The sequence below is a fragment of the Callorhinchus milii genome, unplaced genomic scaffold, assembly GCF_018977255.1.
Source record: "Callorhinchus milii isolate IMCB2004 unplaced genomic scaffold, IMCB_Cmil_1.0 Scaffold1, whole genome shotgun sequence".
NCBI lineage: Eukaryota > Metazoa > Chordata > Chondrichthyes > Chimaeriformes > Callorhinchidae > Callorhinchus > Callorhinchus milii.
In genome coordinates, this window is record NW_024704742.1 from 31,743,242 (window position 1) to 31,761,485 (window position 18,244).

At 41.9% G+C, this 18,244-nt stretch overlaps 1 protein-coding gene across 1 annotated transcript in view; it reads left to right on the top strand.

The window, feature by feature from the left end:
* Positions 1–3,073: 3,073 nt before the first annotated feature.
* The window catches only part of papss1 (3'-phosphoadenosine 5'-phosphosulfate synthase 1), a 29,400-nt gene continuing 14,229 nt past the window's right edge, over positions 3,074–18,244 (top strand). Inside the window, exons 1-8 of the mRNA XM_007907712.2 lie at positions 3,074–3,136; positions 3,841–3,955; positions 5,545–5,780; positions 6,082–6,220; positions 7,456–7,574; positions 9,521–9,634; positions 13,465–13,576; positions 17,248–17,453. Of these exons, the coding sequence (XP_007905903.2) occupies positions 3,074–3,136; positions 3,841–3,955; positions 5,545–5,780; positions 6,082–6,220; positions 7,456–7,574; positions 9,521–9,634; positions 13,465–13,576; positions 17,248–17,453 (1,104 nt within the window). The remainder of the gene's footprint in view (positions 3,137–3,840; positions 3,956–5,544; positions 5,781–6,081; positions 6,221–7,455; positions 7,575–9,520; positions 9,635–13,464; positions 13,577–17,247; positions 17,454–18,244) is intronic.

An 18,244-nucleotide genomic window follows, 5' to 3' on the forward strand; every position in this document is an offset into this window, starting at 1 on the left:
CCGGAGTCTGCTGAGCAGAGGGAGCGAACAGGGTGGTAGGGGCTTAGGAGGTCAGAGAGGTAGGGGAGATCAAGACCATGGAGGGCTTTCAAGGTGAGGACCAGGATCTTGAACTGTATCCTCTGTGTGAAAGGAAGCCAGAGCTGTTGGGCAAGGATGGGATTGATAGGGTCGCGGACCCTGGTGTGGGAGAGGACCCGGCTGCAGAGTTCTGGATGATCTGCAGCCAGTGGAGGGAGGAGTTGGGGAGGCCGACAAGCAGTGAGTTTGCATAGTTGAGCCTCGATGTAATGTAGGCGTGTATGAGGGTTGCGGTGGCCTGCGGTGTAAGACAGTGTTGGAGCCTTTGGAAAGGTATATTTATTAAGAGAGGCGTAAAAACTGGGAGCGGCACTGATTTGAATTGCTCCGCAAATGGATCACATTGCAGGTCAATAAGCTTGAGTTGTAGGTCAAATGGGGCTTTGTCAACATCAAATGAGAAAGGTGAAGAGACCAAAGATAGGTCATTTTCGATCAAATTGAAATCCCGGAATCGGCGAGAAAATTTGGCATGTAAGTCAAGTAGCGACGAAGTATACTTTTTAAGGCTTTGATCGCAAACAGTAATCTGCTGCAAAGTTGGAAAGTGAGCGATCTGCCTGTTTCCTATCTGACGTGATAAAATAAATAATTTCATCATAAATGACTTGCCACTGCAATACAAATCTTGCACAAAGGCCCCCTTCTGTTGCAGTTTTGAATTCAGTTCATTCATGTGGCTCATGATATCAACGGCAAATGCGAAATCAGAGAGCCAATTCGCATCATTCAGCTGTGGGAAATCCGAATCTTTTTGTTTCATGTCCAAAATTAAATCAATCTCTGCTCTCAGTTCCCACACTCTTTTCAAGACCTTTCCTAAACTAAACCATCTTACATTCGTGTGATACAGAACATCCGTGTGCTCGGATTCAAATTCCTCAAGCAGAGTTACAAATTGCCTGTGGTTTAATCCTCTTGCTCAAATGTAGTTGACCACTTTCGTAACTGTGTCCATGACAGTGCTTAGTTTTAGAACACTCTTACAGAGGACCTCTTGGTGGATAATGCGGTGTAGAAAAACAATATTCTGTTCTGGATTTGTTTCTTTGACTTGATCTTGATTTCTTTTCAGTAACCCAGCATTTTTGCCTGTCATATTTGGGCTTCCATCGGTGGTCACATTCACCAATTTTTTCCACTCCACTCCTAATTTTAAGATACACTTATTTACCTCCTCCAAAAAAGTCTCCTCCAGTTGTCGTATCTTTCATTGACTGCATTGATGCCAATTCTTCTGTGAGCTCAAAATGTTTGGTGATACCTCGAATAAAAATTATCAACTGGGCTGTGTCTTTGACATCATAACTCTCATTGAGTGCCAGTGAAAAACATGCAAAATTGCTTACTTTATTTTGTAAATGCAGATACAGGTTCTCAGAAATATCTTCGACATGTCTCACAATAGTTCGCCTTGACAAGCTAACGTTCTTGAACAGTTTTTCTTGTCTGGGCATAAAATCGAGGCAGAATCAACCATACAATTCTTTATAAATTCTCCTTCAGAGAATGGTTTGCTGTTCTTGGTGATTTTGTGTGTAATCAAGTAACTCACTCTTGTAATCTCATCCTGGGATGCAAATTGTTTTGTGAAAATGCCTAGCTCTTTTTGCATTTGAACAACCATCTCATCAACTTTCCTTCCTTTTTCTTCGGCAGAAACATTATTATATTTGCTCTCAAAATGGCGATCCAAGTTGTAGTCTTTGAGCACTGCCACATTTTCTTTGCAAATTAAGCACACAGCTCTTCCACCCACACTGGTTTAAAAAAAATTTAGAAGTCCATTCTTTGTTGAATATTTGACCTTCAGCGTCCACTTTCCGCTTCTTTGATAAACTCATTTTGAATTACCGTCCTCTTCAGTGAAAAGTTTTGCCGCGGTTGCCGCGTGCACGTGTTTGAAAATTTTTCTGATCTGTACATTTCTGACGTCAGCCTGATTCAACACTTGAGCGTACGCACAACTAAGCAGAGTGATTGGTCTGATGTTCCTGGTCTGATTCAAATGCGAAATTTTGTGGGACATTCTGGGACTGAGCAAATTATAACTTTTTAAACTTTATAACTTTATAAAAACTATAACTTTATAAAATTTAACAATGACGGGCCGGATAGAATCATTTGGTGGGCCGGATATGGCCCTCGTGCCGTATTTTGCCCACTCCTGGATTAAGGGATATGGGGATAGGTGGGTAAATGGAATTAGGTTAGAAGATCAGCCATGATCTTATCAAATGGCGGGGCAGGCTCGAGGGGCTGAATGGCCTACTCCTGCTCCTATTTCTTATGTGCCTGGGGGTTGAAGATGAAGGTGGTATGTGCTGCAAACTGATGCAGTTGTAATGAAGACCCTGAGGTTGAGGTCAGGAAGCTTCTTTTAATTTTTCTTCTGTTGTTGAGCCCACAGGTCCCATCTCTGATTAATGAATTCCATTTAAGAAAATTTATGAAAAGAGGTTGCAAATTAAATAATGAGTACGTGGCTTATGTGTTCAGTGAGGAGCACTTATGCTTTTGAGTCAGAAGACTGTTGGTTCAGGCTCCACATTGGACTTTGAAGTTCCTGGTTGTTTGTGTTGGGTACTCCAATGTGCAATCTCCAATGGGCTGGGGGTGTGTTGGGAGTTGCATTGTCAGAGGTGCTGTCCTTCAGGTGAGACGATAACCCAAATCCTGTCTGCCTGTTCAGATGGACGTTAAGGATCCCATGGCACTATTCAAAAAGAGAAGAGTTCAGTCCCAATTGTTAGTTCTTTTCAGTATTGGGGGTTGCGGTGATCACCAAGTTTTGCTTCAAAACTCTTGCTGCACGACCAAACTGAGAAAGGCAAACGACACTCCAGTCTGAACTCTGAATCCATAGCTTGTGATTCCCCCCCGCACAGGAAAATTTTGGAAAGGCTGAATTGACTCTTTTGTTGGAGCTTTTTATCAATGCATTCTGTACAATGGAAGCTTTATTTTCGGCATGTGACATTAAGTAGTAGAGATGTTGCAGTGCATTGCCAGCCCAGCCTCTGGTCTAGATGTGTTTGACACAATAGCTAAAGGGGTTGGCTGAGATACTGCCTTTCTCAGTCAGGACTACAGCAATTTACACATTTCACACTGGGAGAACATCTTAAATAATAATATTAATCCTTGCATTTAATATCGCTCCTTATCACGTCTTCGAGACATCTCAAAGCGTTTCACAGAATATACTGGAAAGTTAATTGATCATTTTGTGGACGAACGCAGCAGCCAATTGCACACAGCAGTGTCCACAAACAGTCATGGATTGAAGTGACCATACTATTATTTTAAAAACTTTTTTTTGAAGGGTTTATTAACCCCAGAGAGCATTCTGCCAATCAAATAACAACAAGGTTCCTACTTGCTGCTAGGTAAACAGGCATGTGGAGTAAAGAAACTTACCTAAGGTATTGCCCTGCCCAGAATTAAACCTGGATCCTCTACCTTGTGAAGCGAGTGCTATAACCAATACACTACTGGACTCAAAAAATCAGCTTGATGCTATAATGGGAGTTACAGTAGAGTATCTCCACTCGATTGGCTCTGGCCTCTTACTCTGCCACTGCCAAGCGCTCTGAAACGTTACCCTGCTTGAGGGGCGCTATATAAATACAATTTGTTGCTGTTGACGGTGGAGTGGGTGATCTGGAAGGATGAGATCAAATGGGACAAAGGGCCTTCTTCATCTGAAGCTGTCTTGTGGTCATGAGATATCTAAACACTGTCTTTTGCATCTTGCAGGGGAAACAGAGGGCAACGAACGTGACCTTTCAGGCTCATCATGTCAGCAGGAACAAGCGTGGGCAGGTTGTAGGAACCAGAAGTGGCTTTCGTGGTTGTACTGTCTGGCTTACAGGTAACTTACTGCAGAAATGTTTCTAAGCACTAACTAAATCAACAATTAGGGGTTGAGGAAGAGGCAGAGAGTTTATTATAATAGTCTTTAAGTTTAATATTGTGGCTTTCATGTTGGGAGGATGTCAAAGTGCTTCACAGGATATACTGTAAAGTATAGTGACAAACATTGTGTCCTCTATGAATATTACCACTGCATTTTTGGTGGTGCTGATTTTGGATGAGATGTTAAACCTAGAGTCACTCCTGCATAATCAGTTGGGCTTTAAAGATCCCAAATCATTACTCAATGTGAAGGAAAAAAATTTCGGTGTCTTGGCCAACAATCCCCCAAATAAAATTGAACATTCACTTCATGGCTGTTTGTGGGAAATTGCTGTATGCAAATTGGCTCCTGGGTTTGTCCACAAAATACAGTCACTACACTTTACTGTGAAATGCTTTGAGACGTCCTCCAGACGTGAAACATGGCATATCAAGGATTATTATTATACGGTACATCGCAAAGGGATCCACAGAAAACCATTGACTACTGAAACACTGAGCTTCTGTTTGCTTTAAATGTTCACACAGCAGCTAGCTGTGCTTCTTTCATACAGATCTTGCTTGTCTGCATTCCCCTTCCTCCCACCCTACCCCATCCTCCAAAAGCTCCATCCAAACAACCAACTGGTTTGCTAGTGTTCTTTTTAAAAGTTCAGAGGTAAGAAGATTAGATTGGAAAAGGCTATTCACGCCATCGAGCCTGACTATTCTGTGGTTATCTGCCCGCCCCAGCCCCTGATCTGTAGGAACACAATGGGGATTGAGGAAGCCTTTATGCATTCAGCCATCGGGAGTGTATAAATATAATTTTGTTTAAGAGGCTGTAAGGGGAGTAGTGACTTTCCACAGTAAGCCTTGTTTCTGTGCAACCCTCCCACCTGCTGGTCCCTTGATGCTTGTTGCAATACATGTCAGAAGTTTTATTGCCAATTCTTGTTTTCAACCAGCTGAGGTGTTTCATCCTGGGAATTGGCGCTGTTTTTCAGGGACAGTGTCAAGCACAGCTAGCTTGTTTACGTATGTACCCATGAGTAATTCTCTGTTACAATTGGCAACTCTTACCTTAAACAGTAAAACTCGCAACCCGTGGGAAAAAAGTAATTCAAGGAAGCTTTATATCATAAAAGCTGGGCTTTTTAATTCACCTTACCATCTGATGTGCATAAATCATACAATTGGCTAAAGCCGTACATCCCATTCAAGTGTTTATATTCTATGCAAGTTTATATTCTTATACTTTGCATAAGTCATATTAAATTGGAGGGATATCAGCACAAGCTAGCAATTCCCAAATACCTCAGGCTGACAGCTCAGCTCACCTCTACCTAGAGAAATCTGGCAGCTGTTTGTCTTGCTGTGCTGGGTTCTGTTTCCCCCGGAGGAGGGATGAAGGCCTCCTCCCCATCACTGGAAACACCACTTTGTTCCTATTGCATCTCTGTCATCAGAGGCTATACCCCTGTAAGTGGCAGGAGACAGTGTAAGAGGGACAGGCTGGCAGTAAACCCATTAATCATTATAAAATGCTTTAATAATGATTAACAGGCCTGTCCGGAGCTGGCAAGACCACTGTGAGCATGGCCTTGGAGGAGTACTTAGTTTGCCATGGCATACCCTGCTACACTCTGGACGGTGACAACATTCGCCAGGGTCTGAACAAAAACCTCGGCTTTAGCCCGGGCGATCGAGAGGAGAACATTCGGCGCATTGCTGAAGTAGCTAAGCTCTTTGCAGATGCTGGACTTGTGTGCCTTGCCAGTTTTATTTCTCCTTATACTAAGGTAAGGGGTTACACCACGCTACTTTCCATTGGAAACATTATTGATTTGTTGAATCTTATCATTTGTTTGGAGTTATACAGTAAGGTGTGACCCAAGTGGAGAAAAAAATATAAAAATAATTCAAAGAAGTTTTACATCATAAAAGCTGGGCTTTTTAATTCACCTTAGCATTTGCGTATCTCTCCATCACCATTCAACTCATACCAATTATTTATCAGGTCTATTCATGCAGGAATCGATGGTTAGCTTTGTGAATACTGCACATTTCTAGCTTCTGTAAGGTCACCTTTCTCTCGGGCAGGATCGAAAGAATGGCAGAAATATCCATGAAGATGCTGGCCTACCCTTCTTTGAAATATTTGTTGATGCCCCATTGCACGTTTGTGAGAAAAGGGATGCAAAGGGACTGTACAAGAAGGCCAGAGCTGGAGAGATCAAAGGTAAGTGTCCTGAGGGCATTGGTGTGTATATGGGTGTGAGTATTGTCATTTACATGTGTACAGTGGGGAGAGGAAAAGACTCCTAGGAACTGGAATTGACTAGTTGGTGTATTGAGCCTGCGCCACTATTTTATTAGTTCACAGCAGCTCTCTTAATCTTTCCAATTTTGTTTCCCAACTGTGGTTATTTGACAGTCTCGGGTCCTTCTTGCTTCTAATTTATTCTGGTTTTAAATATTTTAACTTTTTTAAAAAAAAACATTTTGCATGGATGCCCTTAATGTTGCTGAGCAAAAAGATTCCTAATGATCCCAGCTGAAGATTATCCCAGCTTTTCTTCCCATGAGCCAATGTAAACCTGTTCTCTTGCTCGGTCCCCCATATCCTTGGCTCAAAAAAAAAGAGAACATTTTGAAGTGTACCTTCTGTGTTGCAGACTTCAAGGAAGAATCTATGTGAACATAAGAAATTGGTTAAATTGTTACCCAACACCTGGAAGCACTGAAGGACATTGGGGTCTTTATTTTGCTAAGCCAGGTTCATTTGGTAGCACTCTCGCCTCTTAAGTCAGAAGGTTCTGGGTTCAAGCCCCATGTCGGGACTTTGAACTCACAGTGAAAACATCTGGGGATTTGAGACCAGCTGATTTGTTAATGTAGCCCAGCACTCGGTTTGCTTTGGTGGCTGGTGCCTCGCACACTTTGGACATGTGAAAGATGAGTCAGCTCACACGCCTTGATCTTTTTGAACTTCCACTTCTAATTTCTTTCCCCATTCATGGAGTACATATGCTTTCTGTTTATACTTCTCTGCACTGCCGTTTTTCTCGTATTGCTTTTGCTGCCATGACAGCTTCCTGAGCGAGTAGAACAAAATCAACATCTGTGTTTTTTATTTATATATCTATGTATAGTATATAAGCCCAACAAAAAGGTGGTCTTTGAGTGTTTTTCTGTGTTGGTAAAGTTAATTGAATGGCTTGCCTGTTGCTGAGTGGGGGGGGGGGGGGGGGGCTTTTCTGGGGTCTACTGTATTTGGATAATATTTTGATAATGTTTAACAAATCATGGCTAACGACTGAGGGCTAGAGATGGAGGAAATTGTGATTAAATCCACTGCAGCTCTGCTGGTTAAATCACTTAGTTTGGTCAGATACATTATGGCTAGCAAAGGCCTTTTTAGTAAATTGCACAGTAATTGTCTCTAGCTAAAGGTACCAAATGACATTTTTGCAGGGTTCACGGGTATTGACTCAGAGTATGAGAAGCCAGAAGCTCCCGAGCTGGTGCTGAAGACAGATGTGTGTTCTGTAAATGAATGTGTCCAGCAAGTGGTTGAACTGCTTCAGGAAAGGGTAAGAGTCCATTTATGCCTAAGTTTGGCTTAGTGAATGGAGACTTTCTCCATAACAATGAAGCGGTTAAGATTCCCGCCGGTGACTTGCTTTTACTTGGTTTCTAACAATGAAGCCATTCTGGTTTGACATCACATTTCACCCTTGCCTGTACGATTGCAGGAGACTTAGGGGTGTCAGTTGAATCGTAGTTTGTCATGTCCAACACCCTTTTTTTAATGAAATATAATAATAAGCTTGCATTTAATGCAGCGCCTTATCACATCGTCAAGACACATCGAAGCACTTTGCAGGATATACTGTCAAATGATGTGGAGTTATGTAGTTTGTGGACAATCGCGTCAGGCCATTTGTGCACAGCAATGTCCCCCCAACAACCGTGGAGTGATTGTCCAATTTTATATGGGAGACTGGGAGAAACTCCCTTCTCTTTTTGAATAGTGCCATGGAATCTTTAACATCCACTTGAATAGGCAGACAGGACCTCGGTTCAACATCTCATCCAAAGGATGTATGATGCACAAATTAAAAAAGAAAAACAGAAGCTGTTGGGCTCTTTTGAAACGAGGAAAAAATCTCTTTTTACAAGTGTATTTTCTATTCCTAGCAGAGTCAAACTTAGGTAAGACCTGTATAATCAAGTTGAAAGATGACAGAGATTTTCTGATTCTAATTCCCTGACTTCTGAAATTCCATCTGTCTCACAATCTGTCCTTTACATCCTGCTTTAAAACCTCCCTCAATGGCCATGCCTATGGTCACCACCTTCTTCCCTTGCCCCACCCGCCTCTCACCTACTCAGCACCTGATCCCTTCTTTGTAAAATGCTCTTGAGACATCCCACGTGTTGGGTACTGTATAAGTGCAAGTTGCTGTTGCTGCTGAAGTACCATACAGTAAAGCAAAAATAAAATAAAAGGCAGTGCATAGAAATAAGAGGAGGCATAATAATAAACCTTGCATTTGATATAGCGCCTTATCACGTCTTCGAGACATCTCAAAGCGCTTCACAGAATATATTGCAAAGTGAATTGACTTGTGTGCTCCATGAGTTGAGTAGAATGTGACAAGGAGGAAGCTCAAGGAGGGTGTTAGTTAGTTAATTCCTCCCTGTGGTGGGAAGTGCCTGAGAACATTTCACGACTTCCTATGAATCATTAAAACCTCTTTTAAACACATCATCCGTTTATACTTATAACACTGGCTGAATCCGATGGAGGAAGAGTTCGCTGGTCCACTGATGAGTAGTGGGCCCACTGACTGATTTTATTTCCCCCATCTTCTCCCCCCCAACCATGTACCAGGGGTGCTGTTGCCACCTATAGCACTCAAGGCCCACTTTGGAACTTTGACTCTATCGCACCAGTGCAGTGCTCTCGGGATGTGCGGCATTGTCGGAGGTGCCGTCCTTCGGATGAGACATTAAATTGAAGTCCCTTCTGCCTGTCCAGGAGGACTTTAAAGATCCCATGGCACTATTCGAAAAAAGAAGGGAGTTTCTCCTGGTGTCTTGGCCAACAATCCCCCAAATAAAATTGGTTTTTCATTTCATGGCTATTGGTGGGACATTGTCTTGTGCAAAATTAGCTGCTGAATTAGCAAAAGTACACAGTCGATACACTTCACAATATATCCTGGAAAGTGCTTTGAGCCCTCCCTCCTGAAGTGAAAGGTTCTATATATCAAAATGTAAGGATTATCACTAGTTATTATTTTGTGTTTACTCTCTGACTGCATTGCATGTTCATGCTGATTATGAGCACAAGGTGGCACTGTAGAACTGTTCTGTTTTAAATTGTTTCTTTCTCTTTCCCCTTTCCCCCGAAGAATCCTTCCAGATATCCTTTGTAATGTTCCTGCAAACTCAGATCAAGTGTCTTTTGCTTTATAATTTATGGCTTTTTTCTGTTTTGTTTTCCTGACCATTTCATATTAATTGCATACAGGATATCGTTCCAGTTGATGCCTACGCTGAAATAAAGGAACTGTTTGTCCCAGAGAACAAGCTTGATCTTGTCAAAGCCGACGCAGAGACCTTGCCAGCACTGGAAATTAATAAGGTATGAGCTGCAACTTCCAGGGGGCTCTTTCTATTTGACCTGCTCAATGTTTACAGGTGCAATTTCACACTGTAGGAAAATTGGCACTCGCAAGGTGGAGCTGTGCATTGAAAGACACTGTGCAGTTGATGAATTATCGGTCGGTGGTCTTTCAGTCATTCAAGGGTGCACTTTGTCTCTGCGTTATTTCCACTTCCAGAAGTATCACATTTGCAGCAGATATTCTGTCACCTGATGGAAGTGGGTTAGTTGACTGAAAGGGTTATTGCTTGGCCCAGGTTACATACTGCGTAATGGCTGCTCCCAGTATAGACTGCCTGCAAGTTTGTTGACTGGGGTTATCTTTGACATGATGACACCTGTGTTTTTTTTAAGAAGAAAAGAAGCATCCTGCATCAGAATGATTGAATTGACTCAACAGCTCTGAAACGCAAGGGATCTGTGCTCCAGAACCAGTGAGATCAACACTGCACAACTTCAGGATAATAATCCTTGCATTTAATATAGCTCTTTATCAGGCCATTGAGACGTCTCAAAGTGCTTCACAAAATCTATTGTAATGTGGATTGACTGGGCAAACGCGGCAGCCAGTTGCACACAGCAATATCCCCAAAACAGCCATGGAGTGAGTGACCAATTTTATTTAGGGAATTGGTTGGCCAAGACACTGGGAGAGAGAAACGCCCTTCTCTTTTTGTGTAGTGCCCTGGGATCTTTAAAGTCCACGTGAACAGGCAGGCAGACGGGACCTCGGTTTAACCTTTCATCTGAAGGCTGGCACCTCCGACTTTGTCACTTTAGACATTGATGATTCCTGACATGTGGCTTGAACCCACAACCGTCTGATTCAGAGGCGAGCTAGGTTGACACACAGCTGTGAACTAAAATGGATTCAGGATTACAATCAATTGATTGTTGAATTGTTGCTTAAGGATCTGCATTGTTAAGGGGCTATATTGTTCCACTTGGAAGGTTTTGATCATTGGTTGCTTGTGAGATCCTTCAACTTCTTGGAGCAGATCTGCTGTGTAGCACAAACTCCACATATCATAATGTTTACCAACTCGATTGTACAAACTGTTTATAATAACTTGTCTGATTTTCCTCTCCTCCTTATGGACGTGCTGATTCGGGCTAGGATGCTCTTGCAAAACACTGAGGGTAGCTTCACCATATGGACATTCTTCACATGTGAGCCAGATTATTCAACTGTGGGGAGGCATCACAGCTGAGTCCAGTCTACTTATGCACATTTTCTAGCAGTGATCACTGGACAGGGATCAAGAATGGGAAACCTGGCATCTTACCACCACCCCCACCAATGCCTTCCCCCAGCCAGAGTCCCTGAGGCCAATAGTAGCACCCAATACTGTTTCATTTGAGACAAGGTAACACAGTGGTGACCTTTAATTAAGTTTTGGATCTTTCTAATCTGCATGGCATAGATTGACACTGGGCAGAGACTTTGCCAGCTGAACCCTCGGGGCAGCTCAAATCCAGAATGTTTTATTCTGCATTATATTCCTGAGAGTGAAGCCATTGTGCTGCTGGCAGTACAGTGATGTATAGCAGAAAGCCAGGCTTATACTGCCTGCTCTGTGTCACTTGCAATTGGATCCGGAAAGAAAAACAACCAAAATTATCTAATTCTTTTCTAATCCTATTACTCAAAAGCTGTCAGGTCTCAGTTCATAGTTGAGAGGTTTGAATGGACCTGTGGGGAGGTGGATGGGGGGATCGAGCCCCAGTGAGATTAGCAGTTGCCAGGTTTACACTGCGAGTGAGAATCGCAGTCTTCTTGATGGCACACAAGCCTATTTCCACAATCAGTTTGGGTGCCAAAGCAGCAGCAATTTACTGCCAAATGTGGAGTATAAATAGCGAAAATGGAATTGCAGCCCCCACAAGGTACGATTTATTCCCGAAGCTACTTGATTTCCATTTTAAAATCAAACGCTGAATCATTCTCTGTGAGGCCCTGTTGTATCAATATCAGTCCCCTTCACACACAGACACCCCCCACACACACACACCTATTATAGCGAATGCTGAAAATTGTTAGTGAGCCAGCATTACCTTGGTTAAGACAAAAAGTTCACTCCTCAACACTAATTTCAAACATTGCTATAGTTCTTGGCAGAGCATACAGACAAAACAGCATTATGTGTCTAGCATATATTCTTGGCTGACATGCCAGTGCTAGGGCAGTGCTTCATTGTGGAAGGTGCATACCTTCGGATGAGATATTAAACTGAGATTCCAGTCTGCCCATTCAAGTGAATGTTAAAGATCCTATGGCACTAGTCAAAACGAGAAAAGAATTTCTCCCGGGGTTTGGCCAACAATCCCCCACATAAAAATCAACTTGGCTGTTTATGGAGCATTGCTCTCTATGAGGCATTGCCTTTTGCAAATTGGTTGCCTATAAATGCAATCACTGTGAAACACTTTACAATAAACATTTACATTGACATACCACCTTTTATGCTTGGGAGGACATCCCAGAGTGCTTGACAATACATGCTTCCTTTGAGACATTTCGATAACGTAGTTAGGTGCTGCATTAAATGTATTATATTTTACATGCACACAGAAGCTAACAAGTTAGTTTGGAAGGCTGTAAAGGGAGAATTTGAGGATTACAGATAATTTTTATACTGATGGGATGTTCACTCCCCCTCCCCCCCCACCCCCACCTCTTTCTCTCTGTTCTGACTATTGTGCACAACTGCTGTATCTTCCAATAACACAGAACTACTTTTAGGTCTTGTTTTCTCTGCGTTGATTCCTTTTTAGAAGCCCGATAATGCTTGGGGTCTGTGTCTAATTTAAGTGACAGTACATAACACTCGTGTTGGAGCCTGCCTCACTGTCTCCCAGACTCAGCCACTGGTTGCTGCTGCCATTGGCTGTTTTGTCCCTATCCTCTGCCAGCAACTCAGCAATGTTTTAAATTAACAATGAGGATTGAATTTGCTTGCAAGTTTTCAGTCTTAACCAGCGTAAAACTTTTCCACTAATGACTTCCAGTATTTGCTATAAAAAGGTAAATATGCACACAATTTAAAGTTAAAGCTTTCCTCTCAATGTGCTTTAGTCACAAAGATAACTGGAGCATCATTCAAAGGCTGACTAATCGGATTCCTTAATCCATTTGTACACCATTTAGTTTGCATCATTGTCAAAGTTGGGTTACTTTGTGATCTTAACAAGCATGTGTTCATCCTGAACGAGGCTCAGGAAAGTTACTGAAGGATGTTAGTTTTAAAATTCCTTTATTTATTTGAGGATGTACAATCCTTCCATCTCGTTGGATGTATGCCAGTTCTGACAGTAGTGCCAACAGATGTGCATACTAATGTAATTGGACTGCTTGCCCTACAGTCTTCTCCATTCAGATTATCTTAGACTTTGGGCTCTGTTGGTGCTGCTTTGTATATCCAGGAGGGTCAATTTTTGGGGGGTCTGACACATGCGGAAACCCATCACCACACTGAAGAGTATGCAAACCAGGGTGAGAATTCCATGCATCTCACCTATAGGTGGAAATCCCAGAGATAGATTGTTGGAATGGAATGCGCACTCTCCCTGGAAAGACGCATCCTGCTTACCTAATTCGGGAAAGTATTAGGCGTAGGTTGACAAGAGCCAAGGAAGTTGTAGCCACTTTTTTCTAAGCTATTGAGGAGTGTCAAGAGAGTAAAAATAAATGCGTTTACAACTTTTATTATGAAATGTGCACATGGCTCCTGTTGTACAAATTGTGCTTGATCAGTTTTAAATGCTGAATGCAACTTGTGTTTTTCCCCTTTTCCTCTTCCTCCCCATAGGTGGACTTGCAGTGGGTACAGGTACTGGCAGAAGGTTGGGCCACTCCACTCAACGGTTTCATGAGGGAACGGGAGTACTTGCAGTGCCTTCATTTTGGCTGCTTACTGGATGGTAAGGACTCCTGGATGTTGGTGCAAAAGTCAAAGCTTAAATAAAGCTTGAATGAATGACCATTTTGCATCCTTGTGTAAAGCTTTTTAATGTGTGTGTTTTGTTTCACAACTCTATACAATGGTGGCCTGTTTGATAATAAAACACAAGAGGAACAGCTACAGAGGAGATATGGAGGCAGCCTCTGCCATGAATCTTGATATATCGCCATAGTTTCCATTGGGATATTTTATTTCATTATGTGCTAAGGCTTACCTGAAAACTTCAGACTTGTACAAATTGGAGCTTTTCAAGGTTAACGGTCGGAAGGAAAGACGATTAAATGCACAGTTACCAGTTAATTGCATTCTTTATAGCATAGCACTGAAGCCCCACATGATTTACAACGTAACCAGAAACCACGCACCCAAAATAATCAGCCCTCTGCGTTTTAACTCCAATGAGAGAAGTGAAGGCAAGCGTGGTGCTGACTCCTTTTCAGTTTCGAGCAGTCCATCTGAAGATTATTAGGACGATTTATTAAACATAGAAGCTCCAACTCTGTTTGTTGCAGTAAATCATCAAGTGTTTCATTTTCAGATTTCACTCCCATTTTCTCAGTCTTACAGACACCTTTGTATTTGTCTGAGCTTTGACCTGTCTTGACACTGAGCTACATTTTTGTTGCAAGAACCAGTTTTACTTACGTTCTGCTGACCATCTTTTTTTAAGAGAAATTCTTAAAATTCATTGCAAGGTTCAGGGGCCCAGAATTCTTTATGGTCTTAGCTTAAAAACCATTGCATTTAAAATTTATACTTGTGAGGAACTTTGGAAAAATCATTGAATGAAACCGACAGGCATATAAATATCCAGGGTGTATTCCAAACCTCACCCATGCTGGTGTAAAATGAGACTGTATTAACTTTAGATTTGACAGTGAATGTTGTGTTGAGGGAGAGAAAGAGAGATTGGTCTGGGCTATTTTGGTAGAAATATGATGTGAAAATAAAATTTTGGGAATTATTGGGAGAAAGATGGAACGTATTCTCCCGCTGTAAGATGTAAGGAAGTAACTGGTATTCCTGAGTTTTTCATTAAATCAAATCATAATCCTTACATTTGATATTTGGAATGACAATGTTCATGTCAGGAGCAAGTCTCAAAGTGATTTGCAGGCTTAAAGTGAAGACATACTGCGAAGTGCATTTTGTAGGCAAATGGGGCAGCCAATTTTCACACAGCAATGTCCACCAAACAGTCACTGAAGTGTATGACCGATTTTATGTGGTCTGGTTTTCATAGGTTAAAATAGCTCAGGGTGGGCACTCAGGACTCGGTGAGATTGCTTAGTTTTTAATGTTGAGGTAGCTAGGTTTTTAATCTGATATTTGTTAGTTTTCTTATGGACAAATCATTTTGTTGTGGGGGGTGGGTGGAGAGTTCCATTTTGTATTGTTGAGATTTGCAGGCTTTTCAAATAGCAATATTTAGTTTCTTGGAGAAGGATAGTTGGTGGCAAGCTCAGTTGGAAATTGTATTCAGATGAGATCGCTTTCGAACTCTGCTTTTAATATAAAACTAATGTGCGTGAGCCGTGCCCTGTCACAGCCTCTAACGTATTCATTTGAGGTTTGACGTTTCATGTTTGAATGCCATTCCTCTGAAGAATAAAATATAGCAGAATCAAATGTCCACAAACCACTACCACTCACAGTGCCAATTCAGAGTGCACGCCTGGCACTTACTAGTTTAGCATTTAAAGAATAATAAATACATCTTTCAAAATCACACCTACACTGGTGATTTTAATATGATGGCTTCCATTACTTGTGCAGGCATCTTGGCTTCAGTTAAAAAAAATACAACCCAACTAGTATCCAGTTGGATTGTATTTTTTACATTCTTTAAAATGTATACACATGCAACAAGGATAACCTTTTACACTAAACAGTTTATTCCCAAATTGTTTATTCCACACATTCATTGTTCACTTATTTTTTAATTGGATATTATTATCAGTTTGTATCAACATTTAAAAAAAATTGTTAATGCTATTTCTTGCTGTGCTTTTACCACACACATTTCTGTTTATTTCTTGATCTAATTTCTGACATTAGTTTTGGGAGATGGAGGAGGAAGAGGGGGATGCGTCATTTTCTAAACTAATTTTCTGGCCCTTACAAGTGTTTGTCTTACGTTTCTGAATAGACTGAAACTGTGATTTTTAAAAAATAAATTTTTGGTTGATACAATATTGGGTGAGTAACGTTTCCAGACCTGCTAAATATCCTTAATGGGGAGGGGGCAGTAGTCCAGGAAAGAAACTGATAATTTTCTCGCCTATAAATACCCCTAGTTTTCAGTCTAGTGGCCTATAAAAAAAGATACTTGAGTACTTCAAAAGAAAAAGGACTATGTGTGGATACAGTTGGGTGAGCATCAGCTGGTGGGGCCTGCTGCCAACTCTGATAGCACCAAAACTGCTTTTCACAAACGATTGGTTGTACAAGAACAACAACTTATATAGCGCTTTTCATGTCAGGAGGACATCCCAAGGTGCTAGACAGTAGAGGATTTGCACCTGAGCTGGAGGGTGGGACCCAGGGAGTGTTGACCGAAGGTGCTTTCAAAGAGAAAAGTTTGTGACAGACCTTGAAAGGAGGTGAGGGAAGGGACACTGGGATGGAGTTCCAGAGAGTGGGGCAGATGGGCTGAAAGCCTGACTGCTGATGATGATAATAATAATAATAATCCTTGCATTTGATATAGCGCTTTTCAGGTCGGGAGGACGTCCCAAAGCGCTTCACAGAACACACACTGTAAAGTGAATTGACTATATTTGTGGGCGAACGCGGCAGCCAATTGCGCACAGCAATGTCCCACAAACAGTCGTAGATTGAAAATGACCAACTTATTATTGTTTTGGGTTTTTGGAGGGATTATTATTAGGCGTGTGGAGTAAGGAAACTTGCCCAAGGTTTCGCCCTGTCTGGAATTGAACTCAGGTCTCTCGCTTGCAAAGCGAGTGCTCTAACCACTGAGCTACAGGACTCCACCTCCCCCTCATGATGATGGGGTGAGGGTGGGTAGGGGGACATGAAGCAGGCCCTTTGCCTGCTGAGCAGAGGAGTTGGTAGGATTTTAGAAAGTCATATCAGGCAAGACCGTGGAGGGAATTAAAAGTGAGAACGAGGATCTTGAACTCGATTCTCTGGATGATGGAGAGCCAGTAGTATGGGGGGTGTGGGAGCGGGTGAGAAAAGAGTATTCTTCTAGAATTGCAGTGCAGATTTCACAAAGCTTGATGGTCAGCCGCTAGGGACGTCCTCCCGACGTGAAAAGCGCTACACAAATGTAATCTTGTTGTTTTTATTGTAGATTAGAGGAATGTTGGTAATTCATATAGATGTTATTCTCTGTCTAAGGCTGAGCGTCAATTCCAAAACGATTCAAGCTGAATTCATTCTGATTGTCCGAATATGATTTCCTTTGGTCGTTTTAGATGTAAAAGGAATGGTACAGAATCTTCCCCAAATACTCTGTCTCTTTTTCCTCCCCATACTCTCTCTCTCTTCCCCCCCACCCTCTGTCTCTCTCTCCCTTTCCACCTCATGCCGCCACAAATCCACTGTGCTGGAATTATTTAAAGCCTTTGTTTTATTTACTTTTCCTCTGGTCTTGCTCCGCAGGGGGCCTCATTAACCTGTCAGTGCCCATCGTGCTGACAGCTACGCCTGAGGACAAAGAGCGACTGGATGGCTGCAGTGCATTTGCGCTGGTCTACCATGGGAAACGCGTGGCTATCCTGCGCAATCCGGAATTTTTTGAGCACAGGAAAGAGGAACGGTGTGCACGTCAGTGGGGGACAACTTGCAAAGAACACCCTTACATTAAGGTGACGCTAGAAAACTGATAAGAGACACGTTTTTTGTATATATTGACTGATCCACGTACCTCACCACCAGCCTCTCCATATCGTGGTGGGATTTGAAAATAACATCTCCAATCACAGTTTGATGTCTGTATCTGTTCCAAACTCTGATTTCTTGACATGAAAGGCGTTATGTTAAGTGCAAGAATTATTATTGTTATTATGCTCCTAAACAAAGCGCTCCAAGATGCTTCCCTACATGAAGGAAGCTATATAAATGCGAGTTATAATCAATATGGGCTGCAGAGGTTTAGATAAAGCTTGTAGCAGGAGGAGCTTAGCGAGGTGGGGAGTAGAATGTTGTAAGAAAAATAATTACATTTCAAAATTTGGTTACAGAAAACGCTTTCATGTTGCTGTGTGACAAGTCTTAAATCACCTCCAAAGGAGCAGGTGTAGATCTGGTAAAAGGAATATTTATGTCCTCAGCAGAATGAATGGATTTTCATTACAATAAATGTAATGAATGTTTGATTTGTTCAAAGATTAAATAAAAATCATTTGTGCACATGAGGTTATCTTCAGTGCATCTTTTACATCATTGGGATTGTGTGTAAGAATTGCAGTATTTCAACTTTACCTTTCAGTACCCGTTTCTTACTTGCTTATTAAGATCTTTAGCTACCACACACAGTTCTTGTGGTTCTGTTACAATCAGGGAGGGACCTTTTGATTACCGAGATTTGGAAATCAACCGAGACTTAATAGACAGTAATAAAATCACTCATTCTGCGAGTGACATGAATGTGAGAATT